Source organism: Salmo salar, chromosome ssa09 (genome assembly GCF_905237065.1).
Source record: "Salmo salar chromosome ssa09, Ssal_v3.1, whole genome shotgun sequence".
NCBI lineage: Eukaryota > Metazoa > Chordata > Actinopteri > Salmoniformes > Salmonidae > Salmo > Salmo salar.
The window spans coordinates 85,425,572-85,452,233 of record NC_059450.1 but is presented as its reverse complement, the minus strand read 5'-3'; the positions used below and the strand labels follow the sequence as shown (position 1 = coordinate 85,452,233).

At 41.7% G+C, this 26,662-nt stretch overlaps 1 protein-coding gene across 4 annotated transcripts in view; it reads right to left on the bottom strand.

The window, feature by feature from the left end:
* The window catches only part of LOC106612181 (glutamate receptor 3), a 212,511-nt gene extending 196,238 nt beyond the window's left edge, over positions 1-16,273 (bottom strand). For 2 of the 4 annotated variants that reach the window (XR_006771069.1, XR_006771070.1), the window contains exons 1-2: positions 15,766-16,273; positions 14,617-14,775 (exon numbers count right to left, since the gene is read on the bottom strand). Coding sequence is in view for 2 of the 4 variants with exons in the window: in XM_045724148.1 (XP_045580104.1) it covers positions 14,617-14,775; positions 15,766-15,844 (238 nt within the window). In the remaining 2 variants the exon portion in view is untranslated. The remainder of the gene's footprint in view (positions 1-14,616; positions 14,776-15,765) is intronic. The other 2 variants (XM_045724148.1, XM_045724147.1) reach the window with 2 other exon arrangements.
* Positions 16,274-26,662: the final 10,389 nt, after the last annotated feature.

Below are 26,662 nucleotides of genomic sequence, written 5' to 3'. Positions count from 1 at the left end.
TTTAACGAAACACGGCTTGTAACAAAAATAAATAGGCTTTAACGAAACACGGCTTGTAACAAAAATAAATAGGCTTTAATGAAACACGGCTTGTAACAAAAATAAATAGGCTTTAACGAAACACGACTTGTAACAAAAAATAAATAAATTAGCAGTAACAGTAGCCTACCAAGAAAGTCATTAGTCACTATCTTCCTCCTCCTGTGCACTGAAACCACTGAAGTCATCTCCTTCGGTGTCGGAGTTGAATAGCCTCAGAATTGCTTCATCCGATATTGGATCGTTTTCATTGTCGCTCTCGTCACTGTTTGACCTTAACCCGTTCGGCAATTTCATTGGTCTAATGAAAGCTTCATGCCGCCAAAAAACTGAGCACGTCATAGAATGTGTTTTTTTTTTGAAAAAAATTGAAAGTGGGAAAAATCCATATATTAGCCGCGTCATTGTTTAAGCCGCGAGGTTCAAAGCGTGGGAAAAAAGTTGCGGCTTATAGTCCGGAATTTACGGTAGTTACTGTGGTGTAGTAATGCATGGGGTATTAAACTAAAACAGTAGCAGCAACAGTAATACCAGAGGTGGGACCAAGTCATTGTTTTACAAGTCACAAGTCTTAGCGCTCAAGTCCCAAATTCAGACAGGCAAGTCCGAGTCAAGTCAAGACCGTCAAGTCTCAAGTCAAGTCCTAAACTTAAGTTTCGAGTCCTAAGCAAGTCATAATGTGCTCTTCAAATGTAATACCATTTCATATTTTTAACAAGAGTAATAGTTAGTATATTACATTTACGCAAATCATGAATGCTTTTAAAAATATCTACACATTTATTACTTTCCAAAGAAACTTTATATTGCCATGGAAATACATGGGTAGCCATGAGAATGTCCCCCCCAATAGGCTTGTACGCAAATCGCCCAACCTTACACACACACACACTCTATGTTTACAGTACGCTAACGTATGTCAATGGTTTTAGGAACAGCAGTAACATCAGGCAGGATTTAGGCTACCAACTACCTAGCCAGTTGTTGCTCAATCTTGGTTGCAATGATCACGTTGAACTAATATATCTTTATTAAACATACTGTAGGGATTACTGTAGTGACTGGCATTGTGTGTGGGGGGGAAGGAAGACAGGATGGTAAATATTCCTTACAGATGTAGGCTCTTAATTTGACCTGTAATGCCAAAGCAAAATAATCCTGCTGCAACAGGATTTGAACCTTAGGTCCATAATGTTTCTTGATCGGTGGTTAGACTATTAGCTGCTCATAACGAAGCTACATGAAAAGTGGTATCCTGTAAATAAAACTGTTAGTGCGGGTTTTCAGTGAAATTATGTAAATCACGAAGCTCATCGTCACTCTCAGCAGCAAAACAAGCTGTTCGCTCGGCAAGATGTCATGTGTCTACTATTAACCACACATTGTGTTGTGAGGAAGGATGTTTATATTTCCTCTGCATCACAAATGGCACCCAATTCCCTGTGATCAAATTAAGATGCTACATTTGTATATAGTGCACTACTTTAACATTTCATAACAACATGACTCAGAGAACGCTAAACTCTACCAGTACCAGTTGTTTAAGTTGACGTACGTGTTTAATTCACTGCTCTACCAGTACCAGTTGTTTAAGCTGACGTACTGTTACGTATGCCTCTTGGGGGGGGTTAATGCAACACCCTGCTACACTCAACTCCCCGTGGAGCGAAAGAGGTATGGGATTCACACGGTCATTTTGGGGAAAAGGGGCTGGACGGAACCAAAGCTGTCACGGCTGTCGTAGGAATGAGCGGACCAAAGTGCAGCGTGTGTGTCGTTCCACATTTTATTTATACTGTGAAACTATGCAATACATAAATAAACTGAATGACAAAAAAACAAACCAAAAAAAACAGAGGTGAAAGATACACTCAAGATTAATCTCCCACAAACCCAGGTGGGAAAAAAAAAATACTTGAGTATGATCTCCAGTTAGAGACAACGAGGACGAGCTGCCTCTAATTGGAGATCATCCCAAACAAAACCAACAAAGAAATACAAAACTAGAACATGAACATAGAAATACAAAACATAGAAAAACACCCCCTGTCACACCCTGACCTACTCTACCATAGAAAATAACATCTTACTATGGTCAGGTCGTGACAAAAGCAAAGAAAGTAAAAGTTAAAAGAGCCCCTTCTCCTACCTTACCTACCCACAACTTACCTAACTAGCACCACCTGGCGCACTAACCAACATACAGGGGATGGTCCACCCAGGTCTTACCTAGTGTGCATAGACAGAGTACATACTACATGTATATGTATGCCCGCAGGCCTCTTGCCTAAGCACTCCCAAGGTGCCTTCCCCTTCGGGAACAAAAACAGAATACTAACGTAACATGAACAATTTCAATAATCAAAACACAGTCCTTGTGACAAAAACATACCTCAGAAGGACTGGTTACAAAATACTTAAAAACTGTCTGAGCAACACCCAACACAGGACATACCAATCAGCTCTCTCTGAGCAACACAGGACATACCAATCAGCTCTCTCTGAGCAGCACCCAACACAGGACATACCAATCAGCTCTCTCTGAGCAACACCCAACACAGGACATACCAATCAGCTCTCTCTGAGCAACACCCAACACAGGACATACCAATCAGCTCTCTCTGAGCAACACAGGACATACCAATCAGCTCTCTCTGAGCAACACAGGACATACCAATCAGCTCTCTCTGAGCAACACCCAACACAGGACATACCAATCAGCTCTCTCTGAGCAACACAGGACATACCAATCAGCTCTCTCTGAGCAACACAGGACATACCAATCAGCTCTCTCTGAGCAACACAGGACATACCAATCAGCTCTCTCTGAGCAACACAGGACATGCCAATCAGCTCTCTCTGAGCAACACAGGACATGCCAATCAGCTCTCTCTGAGAAACACCCAACACTGGACATACCAATCAGCTCTGTCTGAGCAACACCCAACACAGGAAATACCAATCAGCTCTCTCTGAGCAACACCCAACACAGGACATACCAATCAGCTGCTTGGGGGAATCCAGGAAGCCATTTCCTGAAATACACACACATACATACAAACCCACAACAACACAGAAACTGGGGAACGTAACATGTACGTATTGAATTCACTGCTTTACCAGTACCAGTTGTTTAAATTGACGTACGTGTTGAATTCACTACTCTACCAGTACCAGTTGTTTAAATTGACGTACGTGTTGAATTCACTACTCTACCAGTACCAGTTGTTTAAATTGACGTACGTGTTGAATTCACTACTCTACCAGTACCAGTGGTTTAAGTTGAGGTACGTATTGAATTCACTACTCTACCAGTACCAGTTGTTTAAATTGACGTACGTGTTGAATTCACTACTCTACCAGTACCAGTTGTTTAAGTTGATGTACGTATTGAATTCACTACTCTACCAGTACCAGTTGTTTAAATTGACGTACGTGTTGAATTCACTACTCTACCAGTACCAGTTGTTTAAGTTGATGTACGTATTGAATTCACTACTCTACCAGTACCAGTTGTTTAAGTTGATGTACGTATTGAATTCACTGCTCTACCAGTACCAGTTGTTTAAGTTGATGTACGTGTTTAATTCACTGCTCTACCAGTACCAGTTGTTTAAGTTGATGTACGTATTGAATTCACTGCTCTACCAGTACCAGTTGTTTAAGTTGATGTACGTATTGAATTCACTACTCTACCAGTACCAGTTGTTTAAGTTGATGTACGTGTTTAATTCACTGCTCTACCAGTACCAGTTGTTTAAGTTGATGTACGTATTGAATTCACTACTCTACCAGTACCAATTTTTTAATCGACGTACGTATCGTTCTCTTTTCTTTGAAAACTATGACCAGGGCCCATACCCACAAAGAATAGGAGTGCTGATCTAGGATCAGGTCCTTATCTGGCCATATCATTTTATTAATAACAATATTAAAAGGCCTACTCTGAGAGGCCCAGCACTGATTCAACTGTGGTACGGACAGCTTCAGCAGCATCAAAATGGCTCAACAAACGACTGACTCTCTATTCAACAATATTCATCTCTGGTCACATTCAGAGAGAGATTTCCGGCACTGATCCGGAGTGAACATCTAAGGACTCTTGTGCGCACAGTGGTGTGTGTGTGTGTGTGTGTGTGTGTGTGTGTGTGTGTGTGTGTGTGTGCACTATAGTGCTGTCTGCTATTTGCAGGCTCAGCTTGACAGGACTCCCAGATGCTACTCCAGAGCTAGCTACCTGAACAGGAAACAAGAGGCTTGTATCTGATCTAGAATATGCTGCTGATCATGTTGGAGAATAACGTCATTCCAATGTTAAATAAATCGTATTCTCAAAGCCCCAGCTCAAAGTCCTAGTCAGGTCCAGCAACAGTTTGACAGCCTTCATGTTGAGTAGAAGACTGAGTCTACCTAGGTGTCACTACATACCCTGGTTCGATTCTGGGCTGTATCACAACCGGCCGTGATTCGGGAGTCCCATAGGGTGGCGCACAATTGGCCCAGCGTCATCCAGGTTAGGGTTTGGCCGGGGTAGGCCGTCAATGTAAGTAAGAATTTGCCCTTAATTAACTGACTTGCCTGGTTAAATAAAGTTAAATATATATAAAATGACAAAAAATGCATCTTTCCCTTTATAGTGCACTACTTTTGACCAGGACCCATAGTAGAGCACTACTTTTGACCAGGACCCAGGGCCCATAGTAGTGCACTACTTTTGACCAGGACCCATGGCCCATAGTAGAGCACTACTTTTGACCTGGGCCATAGTAGTGCACTACTTTTGACCAGGACCCAGGGCCCATAGTAGTGCACTACTTTTGACCAGGACCCAGGGCCCATAGTAGAGCACTACTTTTGACCAGGACCCAGGGCCCATAGTAGAGCACTACTTTTGACTAGGACGCATATGGCTCTGGTCAAATATGGTGTCATTTAGGGTTTCCCCTGATCCTAGGCCTGTATGTAGGACAGTATGTCCTGCTCATACAGTAGAAGAGGCAGATTCAAACCCCAGCAGATAACTTCCTAAACACATCAAAGAAACAGTTCCCACAACAAACAGGAATGGCTGTGAGACAACATTCCACTATTTTCAGTGCAGAGACAGACAGAGCACACGTTGCTTTTCCACACCTTCCTCAACATAATCAAAGGTTCGTACATTTCTCACACACAGTGTATGGCCGCACACACAAAACGTGAATGGTGGCATGATTGTGTGTGAATGAGAAAGCAGAAATGGCGCCCTCAGGAGCCCGACCCTCTCTCTAAGCCAGGAAGGAGAAGACTGTCTCTGCTCCTGCCTGCCTTGATGGTTTTAATTTGATTCTGATATCAAGCCCTCTTTCTCCCATGCTCCCCTGCTCCTTCAACACGCGTGAAATTACCAACGCCGTTATCTATAATTTATTTACTCATTTGCTTATTGTTTCTGTGTCCCAATCAACAGCGTGAAGGAGAGGGTGCAGGGCGTGTTCGTTAACTAGGACACCATGGCAGGGTAACAACCCAGCCCACGCTTCTCTGGCTGGCTAACTGTGATATGGGAGCTTTGCTTTCTCTGCTTCATCTCCCTCACCTCTCAGACCCACCTCTCCATCACCTCACCTCTCTACCACCGCTCAGACCCACCTCTACCACCCCACCTCTCCACCTCTCAGACCCACCTCTCTACCACCCCACCTCTCAGACCCCCTTTCTCTACCACCCCACCTCTCAGACCCCTCTCTCTCTCTCTACCACCCCACCTCTGACCCCTCTCTCTCTACCACCTCACCTCTCAGACCCACCTCTCTACCACCCCACCTCTCAGACCCCCCTTTCTCTACCACCCCACCTCTCAGACCCCCTCTCTCTACCACCCCACATCTCAGACACCCCTTTCACTACCACCCCACCTCTCAGACCCCTCTCTCTCTCTACCACCCCACCTCTGACCCCTCTCTCTCTACCACCCCACCTCTCAGATCCACCTCCCCACCTTTCTACCACCCCACCTCTCCACTGCAGGACTCAGTCCCAACTAATTTGCCGGTTTGGGTATGGTGTATGGATTTTTTTCCCATCAGCCAATGACAGCGTAATGAGGCGATATGAGGTTTGTGTGCTAATGAGCTGACACTGCAGTAGGGGCTGAGCTGGGGAGACAGAGGAGAGGAAAGGGGACAAGATGAGAGGAGACGAGGAGAGGAGAGCCACAATGATCAGCGGGCCAGACACATCAGGCCAATGTGGTTCCAATTACACAAACACAAGGGTTGTGGGTTTAATTCCTGGATGGGCCACATGTACTGAATAGGCTGAATATGTTAACTGTAAGATGTTTTGGATAAACATGTCTGCTGAATGACTGTTACACATTATCATGTTTTATAGGAGTGGACAGAACCACAGAGGACCAGAGACATCTGTTTACAAGGCTCTGCAGCAGAACAGTATTATGATGTTGAGAGTAGGCCATTTGTCTTTTCCCTATCTGAGCAAACCTTTTGACCACATCTAGATACTGAGTCTACGGTGAGTCTACGGTGAGTCTACGGTGAGTCTACGGTGAGTCTACCGAGAGTCTACCGAGTGTCTACAGTGAGACTACTGTGATCTGAGCTCCGCCTACCTGACAGGCCCAGAGAGCAAATCGAGTGCACCTATAGGCCTACGGCTGGCCAATCAGACAGCTCAGATCACCGTGTCTGCACAGTTTCCTCGAGCCATAGACTGCAAAAAGAAACCTTGAACGCACTGCAAAGTTGATACTGTGAAATTTCTAAACATTTAAAACATTGACTAGAGACAGACAACGAATACAGTAAAGAGTAAGTTCACGTTTACGTTGTTATTCAGCACTGTCAACACTTTTAAAACATTTTATGAGCCATAAAATGCGAGTTCTCCCTACTTCCACTTACAATGAATGAATATACCAAAGTGTTTTGTCTTTTTTAATATCGAGGAATATTTCATAGGAGTAACAACATGAATTGGTGCATGAGGCAGAAATAATCTAGTGCGATTTAAGTTCCCCATCAGCTGGAAGACTGTGTCCTCTTTTGTCAGCGGAGGGAAGGAGAGCGAAGGGATTTTGAGTCGGGTGAGAGGCAGCCTCACACTGTCCTCAACAGGAGTACTGCTGAGGACAGTGGTGTCTCTCTATGAAGGATATTTTAAACAAACAAAAATAGTTCTACAAGCAGTTGTTACAACAAGAATATCGCTTCAAATGTTTTGTCCAAATACTAGTGGAGTCAACTAATAAAAGAATGGACCTGACCAGAGAGGTCCAGGATCTGAAGAACAGTTTGCTGTTCTCCCAGGGTCAGCTCGATGAGTTGAAACAGGAGAACGGCAAGATGACAGCAATCTGTAAGTAATTGAGAGAGTATATCAGTTCTGTGTGTGAATCCATGATAACAGGGACAAAGGAGGGACAATCAAGGCGGAATAACATGGTTGTGGACGGAATTGCAGAATCTCCACATGAGACCTGGACGGAGTCTGAGGACAAAGTGAAGGAAACGATCTCTGAGAAATTGAAGATGGACCACAGGAAGATTGAGGTGGGGTGCGCTCACAGGAATGTAAAACCCACCACTGGCCCAGGCTGATAATGGTCAAGTTCCTGAGGTTCAAGGACAAGGTAGCTGCTCTGGAAAAGCCAAGAACTTGAGAGGAACGTATATCTTTCTCAACGAGGATTATCCTGAAGCTGTGCACCAGAAGAAGAAAGAACTGATCCCAGCCATGAAAGCTGCCAGAGCGCGTGGGGACATTGCTTACATCCTCTATGACAGGATCATTGTCCATCCACCCTCCCAGAAGCCTGGAAAGGATGAGAGAGCCAAGACTATGGGTTCGTAGCTTCAACCCCACAGCACACACCAGTTGATTTAATGGACTGCTGAATGTATATTTTTTTCTCTTGCTTTGTTTGCTCTTTTCCATATTATGTTTGTCTCAGATAACTTACTCAGGAAAGGGCTGTAAATATCCCATATTAACATATGTAGCAATAGGTTCATGAAATTAGTAACTTGCTAACATCAGATAACATTCATATAATAGCCATTTCTGAGACTCACTTAGATAACTAATTTGATGATACAGCAGTAGCAATACAAGGATATAACATCTATAGAAGAGACAGAAATGCTTATAGGGGAGGTGTTGCTATATATATATATATATATATATATATATATATATATTTCAGAGCCATATCTCTGTAATGCTTAGAGAAGATCTTATGTCAAGTGTTATTGAATTGTTGGGATTGCATGTTCACTTGGCACATCTGTAGCCTTTTATTTTGGGGTGTTGCTATAGGCCACCAAGTGCTAACAGTCAGTATCTAAATAATATGTGTGAAATGCATGATAGTGTATGTGATGTAAAGAGAGAGGTCTACTTTCTTGGGGACTTGAATGTTGACTGGTTTTCATCAAGCTGTCCGCTCAAGAGGAAGCTTCTCACTGTAACCAGTGCCTGTAATCTGGTTCAGGTTATTAATCAATCTACCAGGGTGTTTACAAACACTACAGGAACAAGAGCATCCACATGTATAGATAACATTTTTACTAATACTGTAGAACTTTGTTCTAAAGCTGTATCCGTACCCATTGGATGCAGTGATCACAATATAGTGGCTATATCCAGGAAAGCCAAAGTTCCAAAAGCTGGGGCTAAAATAGTGTATAAGAAATCATACACAAGATTTTGCTGTGACTTATGTGGATGATGTTAAAAATGTGTATTGGTCTGAGGTGATTAACCTCTCTAGGCTAGGCGGGACGAATTCGTCCCACCTACGTAACAGCCACGGCTATCCTGTGGCGCGATTTTCAAAACCTTAAAAATCCTATTACTTCAATTTCTCAAACATATGACTATTTTACAGCCATTTAAAGATAAGACTCTCGTTAATCTAACCACACTGTCCGATTTCAAAAAGGCTTTACAACGAAAGCAAAACATTAGATTATGTCAGCAGAGTACCAAGCCAGAAATAATCAGACACCCATTTTTCAAGCCAGCATATAATGTCACCAAAACCCAGAAGACAGCTAAATGCAGCACTCACCTTTGATGATCTTCATCAGATGACAACCCTAGGACATTATGTTATACAATACATGCATGTTTTGTTCAATCAAGTTCATATTTATATCAAAAACCAGCTTTTTACATTAGCATGTGACGTTCAGAACTAGCATACCCCCCGCAAACTTCCGGGGAATTGGCTAACATTTTACTAAATTACTCACGATAAACGTTCACAAAAAGCATAACAATTATTTTAAGAATTATAGATACAGACCTCCTCTATGCACTCGATATGTCCGATTTTAAAATAGCTTTTTGGTGAAAGCACATTTTGCAATATTCTAAGTACATAGCCCAGGCATCACGGGCTCGCTATTTAGACACCCGGCAAGTTTAGCACTCACCATAATCATATTTACTATTATAAAAATGTCATTACCTTTTGTTGTCTTCGTCAGAATACACACCCAGGACAGCTACTTCAATAACAAATGTTGGTTTGGTCCAAAATAATCCATCGTTATATCCGAATAGCGGCGTTTTGTTCGATGCGTTCCAGACACTATCCGAAATAGTAAAGAAGTGTCACGCGCTTGGCGCAATTCGTGACAATAAAATTCTAAGTATTCCATTACCGTACTTCGAAGCATGTCAACCGCTGTTTAAAATCAATTTTTACGACATTTTTCTCGTAGAAAAGCGATAATATTCCGACAGGGAATCTCCTTTTCGGCAAACAGAGGAAAAAATCCCAAAGGCGGGGGCGGTCGGGGTCACGCGCATAAGCTAGTGTCTCTTGATCGGCCACTTGAGAAAGGCGATAATGTGTTTCAGCCTGGGGCTGGAATGACGACATTCTGTTTTTTCCCGGGCTCTGAGCGCCTATGGACGACGTGGGAAGTGTCACGTTAGAGCAGAGATCCTTAGTAAATGATAGAGATGGAAAAGAAGTTCAACAAATGGTCAGACAGGCCACTTCCTGTAAAGGAATCTCTCAGGTTTTGACCTGCCATTTGAGTTCTGTTATACTCACAGACACCATTCAAACAGTTTTAGAAAATTTTGGGTGTTTTCTATCCATATGTAATAAGTATATGCATATTCTAGTTACTGAGTAGGAGTGGTAACCAGATTAAATCGGGTATGTTTTTTATCCAGCCGTGTCAATGCTGCCCCCTAGCCCTAACAGGTTAACCTCTTGACGGTCGCCTAGGATAGGGGCCGCTACAGCGATCTTTGAAAAAAATTAGTGCCCATTTTAAACGGCCTCCTACTCAAACTCAGAAGCTAGGACATGCATATAATTAATACTTGTGGATAGAAAACACCATAAAGTTTCTAAAACTGTTTGAATGGTGTCTGTGAGTATAACAGAACTCATATGGCAGTCAAAACCCCGAGACAAATCGTAACAGGATGTGGAATTCTGAATTGCGGACTCAACTTCATCACTTTGCCTATAAATCACACCGTGGGCTATGGTTCATTGAGCACTTCCTATTGCTTCCACTAGATGTCCCCAGTCTTTACAAAGTGGTTTGAGCCTTCTACTGTGAAAACTGACAGAATGAGAGTCTGTGGAAAGTGGTCACATGGAGAGGGCCATCACCATTATGACGCCGGCGCCCCTGGCTACCCTCCCCTTTCGAGACGTTTAGAAAGACAATGCAATCGTCCCCCTTGAATCTTATTGGAGCTCTGGTTGAAAAAGGCCCTAAAGATTTATGTTAAACAACGTTTGACATGTTTGAACGAACCTAAATAAAATAACAAATGCATTTGTTGAGAGAGAAGTCCCGCGAACCACGGTACTTTTGGAGCAGCCTTCAGAACGCGCTAACAACAACAAGCTATTGGGACATAAAGGATTAACTTTTTCGAATGAAAATACATTTGTTGTGGACCTGGGATTCCTGGAAGTGCCTTCTGATGAAGATAATCAAAGGTAAGGGATTATTGACAATAGTATACAAGACTAGATTTGATATGCGATTGTTCCAAGATGGCGCTGACCTCTAACGGTAGCCTATTTTTCTGAGTATCGCATCCCCTTTTATCGCAAAGTTATTTTTAAATCTGGCATTGCAGGTGCTTTCAAGAGATGCTAATCTATGAATTTTAGAATGACAATATTACGTTTTAAAAATGTTTTCGAATAGTAATTTAGTAAATTGTAGCGCTGTTTCACCGGACGCATTTGAGGGAAAATAGTTAGTCAACGTCACGCGCCGATGTAAAATGCTGTTTTTATATATAAATATGAACTTTATCGAACAAAAGAATGCATGTATTGTGTAACATGATGTCCTAGGAGTGTCATCTGATGAAGATTGTCAAAGGTTAGTGCTGCATTTAGCTGTTTCTTGGTTATTTGTGATGCATGTGGTTGGTCGGAAAATCGCTATGTGGCTACTTTTACGATATACTCCTCTAACATAATCTAATGTTTTGCTTTTGCTGTAAAGCCTTTTTGAAATCGGACAACGTGGTTCGATTCAGGAGAGGTGTATCTATAAAATGATATAAAATAGTCCTATATTTGAAAAAAAAAAAAAAATACATTTTGTTATGCAAATGGCGATAGGATTTTTCGCTGGATGTCCGTCCCGTATGAGCACGTCCAAAGGTTAATGAGGAGCATCCAGACGCTGCACTTGATGAATTCATGAAATTGCTTCTTCCAATTATTGATAAACATGCACCTGTTAAGAAACTGACTGTTAGAACTGTTAAGGCTCCATTGATTGAGGAGGAATTGAAAAACTGTATGGTTGAAAGAGATGGGACAAGAGAGGCTAATAAGTCTGGTTGTACATCTTACTGGCTGACATACTGCAAATTGAGAAATGATGTGACTAAACTCAACAAAAAATAAGAAGAAACTGTATTATGAAGCCAAGATCAATGATATAAATATTGATGGAAAAACAAAACACTTTGGAGTACTTTAAATGAAATATGGGCAGAAAGACATTCAACTCCATCTTTCATCAAATCAGATGGCTTATTCATCGCAAAACCATTTGATGTTGCCAATCAAGTTAATGATTACTTCATTGGCAAAGTGGGAAAACTTAGGCAGGAAATGCCAACAACGAACAGTGAGCCATCGTATTCATACATAAAAAAAACTAATAATAAAAGAAAAACATTGTACGTTTTAATTTTGTAAAGTTAGTGTGGGAGAGGTGGAAAATGATTATTATCGATCAATAATGACAAGCCTCCTGGCATTGACAACATAGATGGAAAGCTACAGAGGATGGTAGCTGACTCTATAGCCACTCCTATCTGTCATATCTTTAATCTGAGCCTAGAGGAAAGTCTTTGTCCTCAGGGCTGGAGGGAAGCCAAAGTCATTCCGCTACCCAAGAGTGGTAAAGCGGCCTTTATTGGTTCTAACAGCAGACCTATAAGCTTGCTGCCAGCTCTTAGCAAACTGTTTGAAAAAAATGGTGTTTGACCAAATACAATGCCTTTTCTCTGTAAAAAAATAACAACAGACTTTCAGCACGCTTATAGAAAAGTGCACTGAACAAAAAAGGGCACTGACACAAATTACTGATGATTGGTTGAAAGAAATTGATAACAACAAGATTGTGGGAGCAGTACTGTTAGATTTCAGTGCAGCCTTTGATATTATTGACCATAATCTGTAGCAAAAAAAAAATGGTGTTATGGTTTTTCAACCTCTGCCGTATCATGGATTCAGAGCTATCTAAAAGAACACACAGGGTTTTCTTTAATGGAAGCTTCTCTAATGTCAAACATCTAAAGTGTGGTGTACCACAGGGCAGCTCTCTAGGCCCTCTACTCTTTTCTATTTTTAACCATATTTTTAACCATATTTTAACCATATTCAACCATATACACATCAGCAACCACAGCTAATCAACTCACTGAAACCCTTAACAAAGCGTTGCAGTCTGTTTTGAAATGGGTGGCCAGTAATAAACTGGTCCTGAACATCTCTAAAACTAAGAGCATTGTATTTGGTACAAGTCATTCCCTAAGTTCTAGACCTCAGCTCAATATGGTAATGAATGGTGTGGATTTTGAACAAGTTGAGGAGACTAAATTACTTGTCGTTACCTTTGATTGTAAACTGTCATGGTCAAAACATATAGATTCAATGGTTGTAAAGATGGGGAGAGGTCTGTCTGTAATAAAGAGATGTTCTGATTTTTTGACACCACACTCCAAAAAGAAAGTCCTGCAGGCTCTAGTTTTGTCTTATCTTGATTATTGTCCAGTAATGTGGTCGAGTGCTGCAAGGAAAGACTTTATTAAGCTCCAGCTGGCCCAGAACAGAGCGGCACATCTTCCTCTTCATTGTAATCAGAGGGCTGATATAAATACTATGAATGCCAGCCTCTCTTGGTTAAGAGTTGAAAAGAGACTGACTGCATCACTTCTTGTCATAAAAAAACATTAAATTGTTGAAAATCCCAAATTGTTTGCATAGTCGATTTACACACAGCTCTGACACACACACTTACCCCACCAGACATTTTCACAGTCCCTAAATCCAGAACAAATTCCAGAAAGCGTACAGTATTATATAGAGCTATTATTGCATGGAACTATGTTCCATCTCATATTGCTCAAGTGAAAAGCAAACCTGGTTTCAAAAAACAGATAAAGCAACACCTCACGGCACAACGCCTCTCCCCTATTTGACCTAGAAAGTTTGTGCGTATGTATTGATATTTAGGCTAAATGTGCCTTTTATAAAAACATTTTTTCATGTAGTTCTGTCCTTGAGCTGTTGTTTATGAACGTTCTGTATTATGTCATGTTTCATGTGTTGTGTGGACCCCAGAAAGACTACCTGCTGCTTTTGCATCATCTAATGGGGATCCTAATAAAATGCAAAATAGTCCCTCCCTTCCCTCAGACTGACCATCAGATGCAAGCCATCAGTCCAGTAAAAAAAAGACATTTATGCTCACTCAGCTGTGCCTCATAGTAATTCAACAAATGATCTATTACCAGTGTGATCATATAGCAATTTTTTTTAAGTATCATTTCAAAATGGCCTGAGAACAACAACATTGCCAGGGGAATTCAAGCATAGCCAATATGCAGAGATAATATATCGGGCCTACTGCACAAGCCTCATTGCTACACAACTGTTTTTAATAGGTTAATGTTGCATAGGCTTAATACGTTTTTTTTAAATTATGTTTATTTGTTTTTATCTGAGTGGTAGATCTTGGCATGCATTTTGACTCAAAGTGATCTTGCCTCAGAAAAGGTTGGTGACCACTGGTGTAGCGCAACAACAGTGAACCATTGAGACATCTCGTAAGGCATTCTGTCCCTCCACCCTCTGTACCCTGGTCTTAACTACAGTTGGTCTACACGCTCGCAGCTAAAGCAGACCAAGCAAGAGTATTTTATACCATGTATTCATTATGTTTATATGAATGTTGTGTGTGTTTGCCCCCTTTGGTGTTTGCGCACTTGTGTGTTCATGGGGGAATTCTGGACATATTAAGAGCAGAGGGAGATTTGAATTGAAAACAGCACTGTACTTACATGCATGGGTGACTGAGAAGCTGTTGGACGACTCGAGGTTGTCTACGTTGTAGTTGAGATGGAAGGGTTTCTCCGTAGTGTTCTGGTTGGTGTTGTAGAGCTGAACAGCGAACCTAAACGCACTGTGCTCCTGCACTGTGGACCGCATGAACAGACCACCTAGAAGACATACAGATACATAATCAACTTCGGCTACCATTTCCCATCATCATTATTTACACACATTTTACATTCTACTCTCTCTGCCTCAGCTTTTTATTATAGAGGCCACAGGGAACCCCTGGCCCTCGCAGAACCAACCCACGGATGTTAGGTCTTAGAAAAATGGGTTCCAAAAGGGTTATTCTGGTGTTCCCATAGGATAACTATTTTTGGTTCCAGGTAGAACCCTTTTCGGTTGCAGGTAAAACCGTTTTGGGTTCCATGTAGAATCCTCTGTGGAAAGGGTTCTAAATTTAACCCAAACGGGTTCTAGCTGGAACAAAAAGGGTTCTACCTGAAAGCAAAAAGGGGTCTGCTTGGAAGCAAAAAGGGTTCTTCAAAGTGTTATCCTATGGGGACTGCCGAAGAACCCTTTTAGGTTCTAGATAACACCTTTTTATCTAAGAGGGTAGCCTATGGCCTGTCGAGCAAAACTTGAGGAAGATACTTGAGGAAGAGACTTGACTTGAATGTAGCTTACATAACAAAATGCTTAACTGCAGGGATTCTCATCGTTCTGTTTATACATGGATCTCAAGTGTTAAACCAAACACCACAGATCATGTAAACAGGACCGTGCTTCAAATTAATTAGGAGAAAGAGATCACACATAATCCATCTTTACTCCTCATCATTCCGTCTACAGATAGCTGTTATTTCGGAATTGTTCCCTCCAATTGTCACTCTTATAAAGTTGCAACATTTTCCATTCAATGTGGTAGTTTGTTTCAAGCATTTTGTTAACATTGAATTTCTTAACATCTGTAATCCAAGTGGCAGAGCAAGTTCACAATGTCTTACTGCAAGCAAAGCAAGTTAGCCTACTTAATAACACACCCAATAAAGGTCCTACTCCGAAGATAAACAAGATGGTATTATCCATAAAATTATGAGAGGAATATAAAATGATTATTTAATTGTTTTATAATTATTTTATGATCCACTTACCTATATTAATCTGATTGGGAAATCCCGCGAGTGATCTGCCTGAAAGCCACAATAAAAATAAAACACATTTTTGTGCCATTTTATCAATTTCTCCAACCTGGATACTCAACTCCTTAAAAGAGCCTGCCTAAACAAATTCATAAGCAACCCCGCGGACGCTGAAAATCCTCCAGATTTATGATGGTCGCTCACAGTGCACCAATTGCGTACTGGGCTGCGGAGCAATTTTCTGCAACTGCGAGAGGAGAGGAGAGGGAGGGAGAGAGAGAGAGAGATACTTATCCGTCCCAAAGATGGTGGTGGAGAAACAAGCCGATCTGATTAAGAAAACAAGCTTCTCCGATTGGGCCTTTGGCGATTTGGACCAAATGTTATCTGACGTTGAATCAAAAAGCTTCCCACCTCTTTGTGTACCGGACAACGTTACCGGGTACCGCTAAGCCCAGCTCGGCTCCACTAGTAAGACTGACTGCAAGACACAAGTGCCACGCTCGTCCACATTACTCCGCGCGCAATCAATAGGAGAAAGCACTGCAATCACAGGCGGCCAATGCTTTTCAATTGGCTACAGTAGCTAACGGCTTACAGCTGGTGCAGCTGCCGCCTCAAGGATATGATGAGGGGAAGTTGGCGTTAGTGAGCACGGATAGGGTAGAGGCAAAACAAAGAACACAAGTGGATTCATAATTAGAAGCTATTCAAAACAACCCGGAATATACTATACATACATAACCTCCTGGTATTCGTGAATGTGTTGTCATACTGCTATGTACAGAAGTGAATTACATTTATTGTTAAACATCTATATAGATTAGCCTGTTTAAAACCATATGGACTATCTTTGATTTCCTAATTATTTTTAAAAGCGTGGGCAAACTGTATCCTAAAGAAAAGCACTATTCAAGTATGTCTGTGACCTCCTCGCTCTCCTTTCAGAACCCGGATAGAGAGCGCAGCATGAGGAGCTGTCCATGGTCTGAAGTGACTGGAACTCGGGAACGAGAGAAAAACACTAAAACACTGGTGGCGATTACGCCTTAAAGTCTAAATATTCATGTTTAGATCTCTCCGTATGTTACTGGTCGTTTTTAATATGTTACTGGTCGTTTTTAATAATTACTGTGAAAATGTGAATTATTTCCATAATTACTGTACCTTTCTTTCACTTATGATGCATGATTGCCATCTCTTTTTTTTCTGAACCCACTACAGCTATATATTTATATGTATGGCACTGTTGCCTACCACCAATTTTTCGGTTCTCTGTGTGTAGCCTAGTTACTATTTTCTAGAAAGTTCTCCGTGAGTTTAGTCTCCTATCCGCCCCTCTCTCTCTCTCTCTCTCTCTCTCTCTCTCTCTCTCTCTCTCTCTCTCTCTCTCTCACACACTACCCGTCTATCATCACTGTGCTCCAGCCAAACAGAGGAGCAGTTAGCGGATTACTGCGTCGTTTATCAACCGCAGCAAAGCTCTTCGAAAATTGAGTTTTTAATTGCATTGCAAATGGACAAGACTTCAGCCATTGATACTGTAATAGACTGCTTTCCAAATGACCCAGGATCGACAGTCCTCCCTGTCAAACTATACCTATTAGCACTAATAGACCCCAAGAACAATGAGTCAGGATCGACAGTCCTCCCCGTCAAACTATTCATATTAACACTAATAGACCTGAGCTCGACAGTCCTCCCTATCAAACTATACCCGTTTTAGCACTAATAAACACTGAGAGCAAATTATGAGAGAAATAATATAACAGTTGGAGCACATATTGCTGTAGCTTATGATGTGACCAACCAGGCCTGTGGTTCAAACCCAGGGATTCTACGCATCACATTACTGTGTGAGCCTGCTGAGCTAAAGCCTTGGTATTAGTTAGGTGAGCTGATACAAGTGTTCACTATCTTGTCTCTCACTTGATCTTGGCTACATCCCAAATGGTACCCTACTGCCTATATAGGGCACTATTTTTGACCAGGGCCCATAGAGATCTGGTCAAAAGTAGTGCACTATGTAGGGTATAGGGTGACTTTTGGGACATGATACTTGTCTTCATGATATTTTTCTATGTTTACATCATGGAGCTGTGGGGCCTGCCTGCTGATGACATCAATCTTGGAGAAAACCTGTGGATGACTTTGTAGTCAGCAAGACTTTGAACACTAGCTGGTTTGGCGTTACAGGAGACAGTAGACCCTAGCTGGTTCAGAGTTACAGGGTACCGTAGACCCTAGCTGGTTCAGAGTTACAGGGTACCGTAGACCCTAGCTGGTTCAGAGTTACAGGGTACCGTAGACCCTAGCTGGTTCAGAGTTACAGGGTACCGTAGACCCTAGCTGGTTCAGAGTTACAGGGTACCGTAGACCCTAGCTGGTTCAGAGTTACAGGGTATAGTAGACCCTAGCTGGTTCAGAGTTACAGGGTACAGTAGACCCAAGCTGGTTCAGAGTTACAGGGTACAGTAGACCCTAGCTGGTTCAGCGTTACAGGGTACGTAAATACAGTACTATTTCTGATCGTATATACAGTACTATTTCTGATCATATGTACAGTACTATTTCTGATCATATATACAGTACTATTTCTGATCATATATACAGTACTATTTCTGATCATATATACCGTACTATTTCTGATCATATGTACCGTACTATTTCTGATCATATATACCGTACTATTTCTGATCATATGTACAGTACTATTTCTGATCATATATACAGTACTATTTCTGATCATATGTACAGTACTATTTCTGATAATATATACAGTACTATTTCTGATCTCTATTTAGAATGTAAATTAATATAAAACACCCCTTTGTTGAATCTGTCCAATCATATGTGGCGGTGGTGCAGTGTGGTGTAGCTCCAATCAATCATTCTGACAATCAAATCATGAAATGGGCATGCTTGTTGTGGCCTGGTCCCTCTGGATATGGGGGATTCCCTTTCAGAAGGGTCAGAGTGCACATCAATACTCACAACTTACTTCTCAGTAGGACGGATACACACACACACACACACACACACACACACACACACACACACACACACACACACACACACACACACACACACACACACAGAGACACAGCAGTGTCTGTAGGCCCCCTGGGAGCGTCCCTGCCACCACGGCTTTGATCCTTTGTCCTCCCTGCAATCACTTGGACCTGGCTAAAGGCCTAGGTTCAAACACTATTTGTTTTCCTTCACTTTTGCTACACTTAATTGAGCTTGACTGGCACAATGGAACCAATGAAATAGAGGCCAAAAGTGTAAACCCCTTCCACCTTGCACTCCAAGCAGACTTAATCAAAGATGTTTTTGAAAGTTCATTAGTATTTTGAGGCTGTACCCTCTTGGTGCTGGCTGAGAGGCCCAAACTAAGTAACGCTTTTTCATTAAATCTGTGGGAGATTCTCAATTGGGGAAAAAGTCCATCCTCTCCTCCATGACTCGGAAACCATTAAGTGGTTGACTGGTCGAGGAGAGTGTCATTTAGTTAGTAGGCCGGAGAAAGGAGTCTGCTCCCCTCCTCCATCGATTACTTCGGCAAAGGATGAAGAGTGTCACGTTCCGCCACACCCCCTTTGAATTAGCTGTTGTTTTCTCAAAGGAGGAAAGCATGCACACATTTAAAAACATGAGACGACTCCTCCATTTGCTCGCCATCAGGAAAATGAACATTTACAGGGTGGAATTCAAAAATATATGTCTAAAGTTGTCACGTCTGCTCGACGTCGCCGGTCGACTAACCACCTGTCCTGGCAACTCATCATTATGAACACCTGGCTACCCTCATTACCCACACCTGGCAACCCTCATTATACACACCTGTCAACAGTCATTGCGCACACCTGGCAACCCTCATTATGCACACCTGTCAACCGTCATTACGCACACCTGGCAACCCTCATTATGTTCAGGCAGTATTGGTTATGTTTCCTTGTCTGACGTTTCTCTTGTTTTTGTGTCGTTCTGCATTCATTATTATTAAACTCACTATCTGCACCTGCTTCGTGACTCCCTGCGTCAACATTATAAAGTGATAAAAGAAAAATGTAGCTAGTTGTGCAATACATTTTATAGATACTGTATTTTATAGATACTAGATTTTATAGATACCAGATTGTATAGATTACTTTATTTTATATATACTATATTTTATAGATACTAGATTGTATAGATTACTTTATTTTATATATACTATATTTTACATTTACATTTACATTTTAGTCATTTAGCAGACGCTCTTATCCAGAGCGACTTACAGTAGTGAATGCATACATTTCATACATTTTTTTTTTTTTCTGTGCTGGCCCCCCGTGGGAATCGAACCCACAACCCTGGTGTTGCAAACACCATGCTCTACCAACTGAGCTACAGGGAAGGCCCATTTTATAGATACTAGATTGTATAGATTACTTTATTTTATATATACTATATTTTATAGATACTAGATTGTATAGATTACTTTATTTTATATATACTATATTTTATAGATAATGTATTTTATAGATACTGTATCTATACAGTGTCTTACAAAACTAGCTACATTTGGGATTCTCTCTGGATGTAAAGTGTAAGTTACCAGGTACGTAGCTTTTCAAATGAGAAACTATAAAGACAAACAATCAGTTACAGATGAAGTACAGCTGGATGCTGATTAGGCTCTTGTTATCACTGACACCAAACACACACACACACACACACACACACACACACACACACACACACACACACACACACACACACACACACACACACACAGAGAGATCGAGAGAAAGAAACACACAGTTATCAGTGACACTAAACGCTGATGACCCTGTTATATTATTTCTCATCAGGATCTGTGTCTGGTCCATGCTGTGTCTCTAGCCGCACGTGCGAACACACACACACGCTGTGTGCCTGTCTCCATCTACACTCTACCTCCCTACGATTTGAATTCCTTCACAAGCCCTAATAACCCCCTTGGATAAGATCTTGGCGATAGATAACAATAATTATATGATAATATGCTGATGATGGCTTTAAAGCCGCAATCAGCAATTCAAACAATAACAAAGTGCGTCCCTGGCCCCTGTTTTGGTAAAAAGCTTAGGGATGGGGCTGGATAAATGTAACCACTCTCAAATTCATAGGCAGAGCTATGGATGCAAAGACTGCCCATATATGACATCAACAATATGTCGTTTTAATCATGTTTTTAGGCTATATAGTATTTGTTCACATTAACTTTGTTTACTTACATTAGAGAAAACAAGCTCATATTTTGGGTTATGGTAAGGTAAGGCAGTTGAACTAAGCTCATGGGGCATTTATAAGGTATAATCTTCAAGAATCAATGGGTACATATCTTTAATTCACAAAGTCCAAAAGTATGTAGGAACTGCAGATTGCCCCTTTAAATTGAAAACACTCCAACTATGAGTTGTATAACAGCCCTAAATGATAAGGGATATTACTCATTTAAATTGTAACCCACTTACAGTCAATATTGAAAGGGAGGAAAGGAATAGTTGAGTATAAAAAGGAAATGTAGAATTAATTTACTTGCTTAAATACATCATTACGTTGCTTAAACAGGCAAAAGTGACTTTCAAAAACAAAGGTTTGACTTCAATATTTTACATTTGTCCAGGTTTTTCCAAATGTCTATGGGTGAAAGAGTGTGCAAAGCTGCAATCAAGGCAAAGGGTGGCTACTTTGAAGAATCTCAAATATATATATTTGATTTGTTTAACACTTTTTGGTTACTACATGATTCCATATGTGTTATTTCATAGTTTTGATGTCTTTACTATTATTCTACAATGTAGAAAATAGTCAAAATAAAGAAAACCCCTGGAATGAGTAGGTGTGTCCAAACTTTTGACTGGTACTGTACATCCTTGAACTGATTATTTTAATATCTCACACAGAAGAAGTTGTAATGATAATTGAGTTGCTAATGGCAGCCAGCAGTACCCTGGTCGGTCTTCAACTTCAGTCACTCAATGAGATGGGGCAGCCTGATCATGGCTTAAAGGGATCCAACTTTTGTCAAAATGTACTTTTCGTTGCAGGTTTAGGAGAACTTACACAGCAGGTTAGGAGAATTAACGTGGCCGGTTAGGGAAATTAGGTTAAGTTTAGGATAGGGGTTAGCTAAAACACAAATTTGTTTTTATTTAAACAAGCAACTTTTGATGTAAATTTGACAAAAGCTGGTTCCCATCTGGACATGACCGGAGAGCCCTGAGCTAGCCTGCAACATCACTTCCTGGACTAGCTCAAACTGCGCATGTTATGTGTCCACGATACACCATTTTAACCGACTTCATTTGGCTTCAATGCGCTTTTGAGTCTTCACATACTAATGAATGGTGTCACGTGATTGATTGTCTAACTAACGTTAGCCTGCCGAGCTGGAACTTCTGAAGAAGGAAAATGCTTTATTTCTTCAATTTCCAAAAGATAACCAAACAAAAACATATTAACTTTTTACGAGACGTGTTTGTGCGGTCATGTACATTAGTAGCACAATGTATAAGTCATTTACATTCGATTTTACCTCCACTTGTATGTTGACTTCTCCATTGATTTTGTTTTTACATTTTCTGACTTTTCTTAGCGGATGTACAATCGTGAATTATATTATGGGGAGTTTTCTGTCCCGGGGTGAACATACTAGTACACTCGCAAACTCGACTAAAAACGAGGGTTGATGGGCTTACGTTGCAAACGTCCCTTGCTTGGCTAATCAATTGTACCGCCCTCCAAGATGGCGACCAGGATTTCCCCAAGGGCATAAGGCGAGGCTAAGTGGAAGAGGGTGTGTCTTTTAAGTGTCTGGACCGTAGAATATTGTCGTTCACACGCATATCTGCCCTCTCATTGGCTAGAATGGTCCCACCTGGTCTCGCCTCCTTCAACCTGCCTTCCATCGTTAAGGACTTACATTTCAATTGTTACAGCGGTCACTCGACTATCTTGTTAATATAATAGATCATATCTTTGATATGTATGCACCCGTCCGCGGGCACTCCTTGTATAGAACGTGGATGTGCATGAGTGGACTTCCGACAAGCGGGAACAAACACAAAACAAACCCAAAGTAAGCGCTCAAAATGTATGAAACTGAAAGCAAATAAATTCACTTGATTTACAAACATAAGATAATGATGAGGCGAATTAAGATGCAAAATGAACCATGAGTAGTGTACAAACATTAAAATCTAGAAAGTTGGCCTAAATTATATTTTATTCAAAAACGTGCCAATCTTGTTTTCATTGTTTGGATTAGATCTACAAGCAGATTGACTAAATATTCTTCTTCTGAAGATAACATTGTGCCTTGTCTATAAGATACAGTATGATACAGTCCATGAATTGTGGCTAAATTGACTTTTCTTACAAGGATCTTCCTGTAAATCCTCAAACCATTCTTTGTAACCTTGAAAGGATGTGATTATCACCATTCAGACAGGTAAGTAACCAATTTCCATTGTGTTTTACATTTAAATGTCTGATTTCCTCAATCTTTGCAGTCACCTAGAAGTATCCATGATGTCCACCATTTTACACCTCTCCTCCACTGAGAAAACAGGCCCTCTTCTAGAAGTATCCATGATGTCCACCATTTTACCCCTCTCCTCCACTGAGAAAACAGGCCCTCTTCTGCAATCATAGAAATGTAGTCTTGTGGGAAAAGGACGTTGTATATAATGATAAGGCGTGATTAGTGCAGTCGAACTGCGCAGTTAATCAAGCATTATAAAGGCTGTGTCCCAAAATAGCACCGCATTCCCTGTATAATTTACATTTTACATTTGTGTCATTTAGCAGACGCTCTTATACAGAGCGACTTACAGTTAGTGCATTCATCTTAAGATAGATATGTGGTTGCCCCACCTAGCTAAGTCATAGTATGTACATGTTTCCTCATCAGCAAAGTCAGAGATAGTAAAAGGGGAAAAGAGTCAAGTGTTAGTTCACTAAAGGCTTTTTTATTTGGTGTGGGGGGGGGAGCTCTGGTCAAAATAGTGCACTATATAGGGAATAGGGTGCCATTTGGAACAGGGCCATAGAATAGACAGAGAGGTCTCAATGACGTCTGAAGAAGAGCCCATCACGCTAGTCCGGATGTTGGAAGCTGATAAGAGACTCTGTTCCTCAAGGCACTATGGCAGTCTCCTTCATTCTGACAGAGAGACACACACAGAGAGAGAGAGAGAGAGAGAGAGAGAGAGAGAGAGAGAGAGAGAGAGAGAGACCCTCCCTATATAGGACACTGGGAGAACACAATGCAATGCCCTTAGGGAATGGAGGAATAACAGGTAACACTGGAAGTGACACAGTAGCAGGATTTAGACTGATCTGAAGGCCTATAGAAGGAATAGATCTGGTCAGCGAACACACTACTGTGTACATTGGCTCAAAGTGTCTAATGCCCGAATGCGATTTTATTCATACTGTTAGTGTAATAAATTAATTGATTACCAACAATGACTACAAGGAGGAGGTGAGAGCCCTGAAGAAATGGTGAAAGGAAAATAACCTCTCCTTCAAAGTCAACAAAACAAAGGAGCTGATCGTGGAATAAAAGGAGACAGCAGAGAGAGCTACGCCCCAATCACATCGAGAGGGTGAAAGATTCAAGTTCCTTGGCGTGCGCGTCACTGACAAGACCTGAAATGGTCCCTTCAGTGTTCAATGACTATGTACATAGGGCAGCAGTCTTTAAGGTGCAGAATAGAGTACCGGGTGGTAGCCGGCTAGGTCGTATGCTTAAGGAGTGAAGTTAAGGAGGCACAACAGCCCAACAGCCCAATGGTCAGCCCGCCTGCCCTCCAGGACATCTACGGTGTCACAGGAAGGCCAAGAAGATCATCAAGGACCTCAGCCACTCAAGCCACGACCTGTTCACCCTGATACCATCTAGAAGGCGGAGACTGTACAGGTGCATAAAAGCTGGGACCGAGAGATGCCATCTCTACAGCTTTACACTCTGCCCTGACCCACCTGGACAAAACCAACACCTATGTGAGAATGCTGTTCATAGATTTTAGCTCAGCATTCAATATGGTCATTCCCTCTAGGCTGGTCACCAATCTCCATGACCTAGGGATCAGCCCCTCTCTCTGTAACTGGACTTTGGACTTCCTAACCAACAGACCCCAGTCTGTCAGGTTAGATAACTTCACCTCCTCAACCCTGAACCTGAACACCGGTGTGCCACAGGGCTGCGTGCTGAGCCCCCTCCTGTACTCCCTCTTCACCTACGACTGCGTTCCTGTACACGGTTCCAACACCATCGTCAAGTTCGCAGACAACACCACGGTGGTAGGCCTGATCAGTAACAATGACGAGTCAGCCTACAGGGAGGAGGTCAAGCACCTGGCTGCATGGTGTACTGACAACAATCTGGTCCTCAATGCAAAGGTAACCAAGGAGCTCATTGTGGATTACAGGAAGTCTAAAAGCTGCAGCCACGCCCCAGTTCTCATTGATGGCACTGAGGTGGAGCGTGTGCCCAGCTTCAAATTCCTGGGTGTCTACATCTCCAAGGACCTCTCCTGGACCCTCAACACCTCAACCCTGGTCAAAAAGGCGCAGCAGCGCCTGTACTTTTTAAGAATGCAGTCTCCCAAGATCCTGGTGAACTTTTACCGCCTCGCGGTCAAGAGCATTCTGACTAACTGCACCATAGTGTGGTTTGGCGGATACTCCGTGGCCGACCGGAAGGCCCTGCAATGGGTGATGAAAACCGGCCAGCACATCACTGGTGCCCAGCTCCCTGCCATTGTAGACCTCCAGTGCAAGCGGTGTCTGCGTAGGGCGCGTGGCAACATCAGGGACCGTTTGCATCCATGCCACAAACTGTTTGCCCTCCTGCCATTAGGCAGGCGGTACAGGTCTCTACGTTCCCGCACTAGCAGGCTTAATAACAGCTTCTTTCCAGCTAATGTAACCCTGCTGAACTCTGTGGCACGGCACTAGCCATATCCACCTGTCCACCACTTAGTACTGCCTCTCAGGGACCTTGTTGTGCTAGTCTCTTTGCACTCTTCACGGTACTACTGGACTCTGACATTGCTTTGCAAAATCTGATTAAGGACATTATTCAGTTCTACATGTACATGACTACCTCGGTAACCTCATTGCTCATATCCCTGCATTTCAGTTTCATGCCTCCTTGCACTTTCAATTTGCCTTCATTGCACATTTAGACTTGCCATTTGTACTTGCCATTTACCTTAATTTCATATTTATTCATCCCACTTAAAAACATACATTGTACTTAATTGTTTTACTTGTACTTTTTTTGTACTCTTTAATTTGCACTTCTGGTCAGACGCTAACTGCATTGTGATGTACTTGTTCATTGACAAAAAGTTTAATCTAATATACTAAACAGCCTCTATCTCCAGGCCAACAGACTGTTAAATAGTTACCACTAGCCAGCCTCCGCCCAGTACCCTGCCCTGAACCTTAGTCACTGTTACTAGCCGGCTACCACCCGGTACTCTACTCTGCAACTTAGAGACTGCTGCCCTATGTACACAGTCATTGAACACTGGTCACTTTAATAAGGTGTACACACTGTTTACCAAATTCATATGTATATACTGTATTCTAGTCAAGGCTCATCCTATAAAACTTCTGCTGTACACACCTTTTCTATAAACATACTGTTCATACTGTCTATACAAACAATCCTATACATATATGTATATTCCATTCTAATAATTATTAAAATCTTCTTTTTACATATTTTTTTGATAATTTGCATATTGCTAGGTATTATTACTGCACAGTTGGAGCTAAAACACAAGCATTTAGCTAGGTATTACTGTTGGAGCTAGAAAAACAAGCATTTAGCTAGGTATTACTGCGCTGTTGGAGCTAGAAA